This window comes from Loxodonta africana, chromosome 10 (genome assembly GCF_030014295.1).
Source record: "Loxodonta africana isolate mLoxAfr1 chromosome 10, mLoxAfr1.hap2, whole genome shotgun sequence".
NCBI classification, from domain to species: domain Eukaryota; kingdom Metazoa; phylum Chordata; class Mammalia; order Proboscidea; family Elephantidae; genus Loxodonta; species Loxodonta africana.
In genome coordinates this window covers 29,353,463-29,361,129 of record NC_087351.1, presented here as the reverse complement: position 1 = coordinate 29,361,129, position 7,667 = coordinate 29,353,463, and the positions used below count along the sequence as shown (strand labels likewise).

Sequence of the window (7,667 nt, the reverse complement as noted above, 5' to 3'; positions counted from 1 at the left end):
AATTTAAACGTTCAGTATACATACCTATCACGGAGAGCATGAGCGGTACCTAAAAATGGGCAAGGTATGAATACAACAGTTTCAAGCTCAGGTTGTAAAATGAAACCTGTAATGCATTGACTGGAGATAGCGAATCAACTGAAGTATTGGAACACATATTTAGTAAGGTAGAAATAAAATTTGAGCCCAGGTTGGGAAAAACATTGAATTATAAACTAAGGAATTTGGTGTTTATCTTACATATAGGTGTGCAGACTGGTAGAAAGGATGTTTAAGAAGATGATTCTGGAATTTGATATAGGAGATGTCAGAGACAGAGAGACAATTTAAGTTGTTATTACACCATTACACTTATACAGTACTAGGACCTGGACAAAACTGATGAGAGCAGAAAAGGATTGCAGGGCAGAATTTAACGACAAGCTCAAAGCGGGGTGAGAAGATGAGGAATTATAAATGTTAAGATTTCAAATTTGGATCATACAAATCAGTGGAGCCATTGGAGAATAAGAATGGGAAGAGCTAACTGAAAAGGAGATTAACAAATTTAGTCTCAGGCATTTGGATATTCATGTAAAAATACATAACAGGAGTCTGTGGATGTTTGACTAAAGTTTGGAAGTAAAGCTACTGCTGGGGTTACCCTAGAACCAAGCTTTAGCTCAAGACTTCCTCATGAAAGTCAATACTGTAAATTAAATCAATGTGCTAGAAAACAAGAACTAGAGAGGAAACTCCCTCTGAGGGAAAGCTATCCAGAGCTACATGGAAATAAGTGCACCTAAGACCTGGTTAGCAGAGATCTCACACATTCTGTAGCTCTTTGGCTTAGAATATACACTGAGTATCAACCTTCATGCATCCACATATGGAAGATTTGAACCTACTTAATAAAGTGATAAAAAGTCCCTGTGTGGTGCAGACAGCTTGTGCTGAACTATTAACGTAAAGGTTTGAAATTCAAATCCACCCAGTGGCACCATGGAAGAAAGGCCTGGCAACCTGCTTCCATAAAGATTAAGTAAATGAAACTCTAAGGTTCAGTTCTTCTCTTTAACATATGGGGTCACCATGCGTTGGAATTGCCTTGACAGCAGTAGGTTTGCTTTTTCAGTAAAGTGATAGTATTGGCAAAATGTGGAAAGTTAATCAAGTCAACAGAATATTACTGAGGAAATTTGTTTGTGTCCAAAACTACTGTTGATAGATATACTATAGTACTAAAAATAGTTTGTGATATTGAGGGTTTTCTTCAGTCTGAAATATTATTGGTGAACTGTTTGTGTATTTGCAATACATTCACTTGTTGCTATGCTCTGAGAAAGAACAATTTGCTTTGATAAAGACAGATTTTAGGACGTTGAAATACACTAGGCAGTATCTAATGAAAACCAAGAGAATAGCGAGAAGCTCAGTTATAGAGAAATATTTGAAAATCTTTTTAAATTGCATTTCAGTGGAGAATTCTATGTAATTCCAGGCATATCTGGAACATAACAGTAGTAGTTTCCTAAAACTAAATGATGAACCTAATGAATTCTTCAAAATAGCTTTCCTAATGAATGAAAATAGATTAAAATGAAGGAAAAGAGCATGGTCTCATTTGGCTCATGATCTTTCATCTTCCTAAATATCAATGATGCATTATTGAACTCAACTCTTGAATCTTTTAGAAATTTCCCACAAAAGCACATACAGAATGTTCTTTAATGCCTCCTTCATATCTTTGTTCCGGAAGTTATAGATCAGGGGATTAAAGAATGGTGTTACCAAAGCATAGAACAAGGTCACAAATTTCTGTATCCCAGGATGGTCCCCAGAACCTGGGCTAACATACATCATCATGACTGAACTATAGAACAAGGACACCACAGAAAGGTGGGAGGCACAAGTAGAGAAAGCCTTATGCCTCCCAGAGCCTGAGGGCACCTGTAACACCACTCTGAGGACACAGAAGTAAGTGCCAAGGATGTACAGGAAAGTGAGGATGACAATGAGAGAGCTAGTAATAGTACAGGTCAGAGTAGTTCCAGGTACTGGAGCACAGGACAATGCCAGCAAAGGTGCCAGATCACAAAGAAAATGGTCAATGGTGTTTGGACCACAGAAGGGCACCTGAGATATTAGGGTCAAAGGGGTCAGTAACCAGAGAAAGCCACCTGCCCAGCAGAAACCCACTAACTGGGCACATAAGTCATGAGTCATTACAGTGGGATAGTGCAAAGGTCTACAAATAGCAAGAAATCGATCAAAAGACATCACTGATAGGAATAAGCATTCAGCAGCGCACATGGAGAAGAAGAAGTAGAACTGGAGCAGGCAGCCAGCATAGGAGATGCTCTTGGTCTGGGAGATGATGTTGGCCAACAATTTGGGCACATCCGAGCTGACATAGCAGATCTCCAGGAAGGAGAAGTTGGCCAGGAGGATGTACATGGGCTTGTGGAGTTTCCTGCTTGACCACACTGCACAGATGATGGACAAGTTCCCCATGAGGGTCAGGAGGTAGATGAGGGAGAAGAGCACAAAGAAGAGGCTCTGGATCTCTCTGTGGCAGGGGAAGCCCAGGAGGATGAACTCACTCACAGACCCAGAGATATTACTGGTCTTCAGGATCCTCATTGGTCTCACCTGTAAAGGCAACAAGATAGTAAGAACCACAGAAATATTTACAGTGCTTTTCTTCTTCCTGGTAAAGAGATATGTGTTTCTTTCCCTCAGTTTGAGTTTGTGAGGTGAGAAGGGTTGGCTGCCCTTTCCTATCTATTCCTCATTTATTCAATAAACATTTATTGAACATATTATATTTCCAGGCACTGTACTGGGAGATGCAGAAAGAACAATAAATAAAACAAGCTAAGTCCTTGTTCTTATGGAGCTCGTATCAAATACCCTTTGTTCAAAGCTACTTTAAACAGTTACAAGGTTACTGTAGGATTTCTATATAGAGGGATTTTAAGAGTTTAAATCTTTTTGGAAGAAATGCCAGAACTTTTTCCTCGAAACCTCATTTGCATAGCAAGGAAAATGTTTTCTATGTTTGTGTCAGCTTCATGGAGGGCTGCTAGAGATTATGGGGTGCATGTTAACATCTCTCCACCTGCATTATGTGCTTCCACTGACACAGTAACAGCAGGATGTGACAATTCAAAACAAAATTTTCTGTTGTCATTCAGAGACATGGACATTATATTCAGTTGGAAAAAATTGGGGAAGGCTTTTGAGTGGGTAATGGACCTCGGTAGCAAAGGATAGAATTTTCCAAAGTAAAATGTGGAGCCAAGAAAAGATTTGATACAAGAAATAATGTTCAGGGAAGAGTCCAAAAGAATGACAGTTAAAATACTTGTAAGAGAATGGTAAATTATAAATGATAAAAATGAGGCCATATGGCAGAAAACTCCCTACCAGTCTGATTAGTTCAGCTTTAGCTTGTCAGTCAATGGAAAACAGATGATCTAGAAGACAAAGATAATCAGAGCTTTATCTAAGTAGCGTTTTGCAAGACTATTTGGTACAGGGTAATAAAATAAGCAAGGATTCTCCAGGTGATTCAAACGGTTAACAAGTCCAATTGCTACCCAAGAGGTTGGAGGTTTAAGTGCATCCAGAGGTCCCTACAAGAAAGGCCCGATGATCTACTCTCCAAAAATCAGCCACTGAAAACCTTCTGGAGCACAATTTTATTCTGACACAGAGGGGGTGGCCATTAGTTGGAATAGTTGATTCCCCATCACCCTATTTTTTAAAAATCATTTTAATTTAAATATTAAATATTTCATGAAATGAAGTAGGTACTACTTACAAAGTTTTCTTCTCCTGCAACTTACATACAATCGCAGGTTTGCTATGAAGACATCTGTGTGAAAGAGAACAGTAAACAATCCAGTTAGTCTTCTCAATTATTGCCAAGTCTTAAAAAAAATTCCATATTTTTCCGTCTTCTAGGAATAGAATTCTTTTGAAGATAATCTGCACAGACAAAATGAAAATTTAACAAAAGATATTTTCTTTATCCCATGCCTGATAAGCATTGTGTAATAGAACACTCATGAAGTTTTATACTCCTTTTTCATATCAATATATGAAACAAAATGGACCCTGAGATATAGGAGAGAATTTACTGCTCCATGTGCTCATGTATCCTAAAGGCAGCCAAAGGGTCTGAGATGTTAGCTCTTTGGTAAAGCACTATTTGGTTCCTTTCTTCACAGACGTCCCTTTGTGATTTTACTTAGGGAATACAACCTGCCAAGCATCTCTCCATTACCCATCATTTATCCCTTCCAGATTCTGAGGTCCTATCTCTAGAGACCACAACCCCAGGAGCAATGGGGGCAATTAACACGCATCACACAGACCTGAGTATGTTTCCTCTTCAGTGATTGCCATGTTGAAGATGAAAATACATGAGTGTGCATACATACATATATGGACTCACACACACACACGTGCACACATGTACATTGTGGGTTGCTAACACCGTAGTGCTTCCTCCAGAGTTACTTCTCCTGACCATAATAAATTACCCCTTGGCTAACAAAGCTTTTCCACATGAGATGCATCATTGCTTTCAAGCTTTGTTAAGCTTGGCATCCTAAACCTAGAGTCTCCCATTCCTATTGTCCAAATGGCAGTTTAAAGACCTCGTCCACTACATCCAGAATGATCCTATACCCAGACATCCACAGTGCTAACTAGCTCCATTCCTTACAAACTCCTATTCCTACATATACATCAAATAGTAGGGTAGATATTTGTCAACCAAGAAGTTAAGAAATCAGTCGTGTGACACAGACATGTCCTTTTCCTCTTCCTCAAGTCTAGGCTACATTTCTAAACCTCCCTTGCAGTTAGGTGTGGTCGTGGTACTGAGTTCTAGTCAGCAGAATGTAAGGAAAATGGATGTGCAATGCTTCTGGTCTTATCCATACACAGTCCTTGATAATCTCTGATGCAACAGAGCATGGTGAAGGTGAAAGATGGAGAGAACCTGAGTTCCAGAATCACTACCTGAAGCATGATTACCTGCTGATCAGGAGTATTCATTTAGATTTTAAATGAGCAATAAATTAACTTCGTTTATGTTTGATCCACTAAAAAAAACCCATTTTACTTGGAGAAGAGCAACACGACCAATTGAAACAAATATTTACATTTTGAAAAATGTATAAAGAAAACAATCTGTGGGTGAATATATAAACATTTGTATATTTGGGGGCTTGTTCTTTTGAAACATCTAATTTTAAAACAGCAAGAAGAAATTAAAGAAATCATTTTTATGAAGGCCAAGCATCTACCAGCAAGGAATAGAAAGTGAATGTCAGGAAATAAATTTACCAATAAATCACCATTAGGTTTTATTCAGAGATGATTTACTTAAAATTGTGATCTTTGTTGATCTGCATTCACAGCAAGCATAATCATTCTTCCTTTAGCTTGAGACAAAACCTGTGGAGCAGAAGAGGAAAACAAGGCGATATAAAGAAGAAAAAGTTAGGTTTAAACTTAGAAAAATAGGGGTAAATATTAAGATAATCACAAAGGAGGCTAATAATCCTACTCCTCAAAATAAAATACAAGAAAAAATACAGACTCAGCAGAAACAAAACAACAACAAAGAAGAGGAAAAGATAATATATAAAGATAAACAACTCAGCACAAAAAATTCAGTGGGAAAAAGAAGCTGTCAACAACATACAAAAAAAGACAACAAAATGACAGCACTAAAATCATATCTATCCATAATTATGCTGAACATAAATGGTCTAGATGTACCAATAAAGAGACAGAGAGTGGCGGAATGGATAAAAAAACAAGATCCGTGGATATGCTGCCTACAAGAGACACGCCTTAGAATTAGAGACACAAACAAACTAAAACTCAAAGGATGGAAAAAAATACATCAAGCAAACAACAATCAAAAAAAGAGCAGGAGTGGTAATATTAATTTCTGACAAAACAGACTTTAAAGTTAAATTCACCACAAAGGATAAGGAAGGGCACTGTATAATGATTAAAGGGACAATATATCAGGAGGATAAAGCCATATTAAATATTTATGCACCCAATGACAGGCTGCAAGATATGTAGAACAAACTCTAACAGCATTGAAAAGTGAGAAAAACAGCTCCACAATTACAGCAGGAGACTTCAACACACTGCTTTTGTTGAAGGACAGGACATCCAGAAAGAAGCTCAATAAAGACACGGAAGATCTAAATGCCACAATCAACCAACTGGACTTCACAGACATATACAAAACACTCCAGCAGCCAAGTATACTTTCTTTTTCAAGTGCACATAGAACATTCTCTAGAATAGACCACATATTAGGTCTTAAAAGCCTTAGCAGAATCCAAAACATTGAAATATTACAAAGCATCTTCTCTGACCACAAGGCCATAAAAGTAGAAATCAATAACAGAAAAAGCAGGGAAAAGAAGTCAAACACTCAGAAACTGAACAATACCCTGCTCAAAAATGACTGGCTTATAGAATACATTAAGGAGGGAATAAAGAAATTCTAGAATCCAAAGTGAATGAAAACCCTTCTATCAGAACTTTTGGGACACAGCTAAAGCAGTGCTCAGAGGGGAATTTATATCAATAAATGCACACATCCAAAAAGAAGAAAGGGCCCAAATCAGAGAATTATCCCTACAACTTGAACAAATAGAAAGACAGCAACAAAAGAAGCCCTCAGGTCCCAGAAGAAAGCAAATAATAAAAATTAGAGCAGAACTAAATGAAACAGAAACCAGAAAAACAACTGAAAGAGTTAAGACAAAAAACTGGTTCTTTGAGAAAATTAACAAAATTGACAAACTATTGGCCAAACTGACAAAAGAAAAACAGGAGAGGAAGCAAATAACTCGAATAAGATATGAGATGGGTGATATTACAACAGACCCTTTTGAAATTAAAAGAGTCATATCAGATTACTATGAAAAATTGTACTCTAACAAAGTTGAAAACCTAGAAGAAACAGATGAATTTCTAGAAACACACTACCTACCTAAACTAACACAGAGGTAGAGCAACTAAATAGACCATAACAAAAGAAGAGATTGAAAATGTAATTAAAAAACTCCCAAGGGGGGGGGGGAAGCCCTGGCCCAGAGGGCTTCACTGCAGAGTTCTACCAAGCTTTCAGAGAAGGGTTAATACCACTACTACCAAAGGTATTTCAGAGCATAGAAAAGGACAGAATACTCCCAAATTCATTCTATGAAGCCACCATATCCCTGATACCAAAACAAGGTAAGGACACCACAGAAAAGGAAAATTAGAGGCCTTTATACCTCAACAACTTAGATGCAAAAATCCTCAACAAAATTCTAGCCAATAGAATTCAACAACATATCAAAAAAAATAATTCGCCATGACCAAATGAGATTCATACCAGGTATGGAGGGATGGTTCAACATTAGAAAAACTATTAATGTAATCCATCACATGAATAAAACAAAAGACAAGAAGCACATGATCTTATCAATTGATGCAGAAAAGTCATTTGACAAAGTTCAAAAACCGTTCATGATAAAAACTCTCAGCAAAATAGGTAGAGAAGAAAATTCCTCAACATAATAAAGGGCATTTATACAAAGCCAATAGCCAACATCATCCTAAACGGAGAGAGTCTGAAAGCATCCCCCTTGAGATCG

At 37.5% G+C, this 7,667-nt stretch overlaps 1 protein-coding gene across 1 annotated transcript; it reads right to left on the bottom strand.

Moving 5' to 3' along the window:
- Positions 1–1,653: 1,653 nt before the first annotated feature.
- LOC100656920 (olfactory receptor 11G2-like) lies at positions 1,654–2,622 on the bottom strand. The gene has a single exon (XM_003421620.3). The coding sequence runs from the start codon at positions 2,620–2,622 to the stop codon at positions 1,654–1,656; it is 969 nt and encodes a 322-aa protein (XP_003421668.2).
- Positions 2,623–7,667: the final 5,045 nt, after the last annotated feature.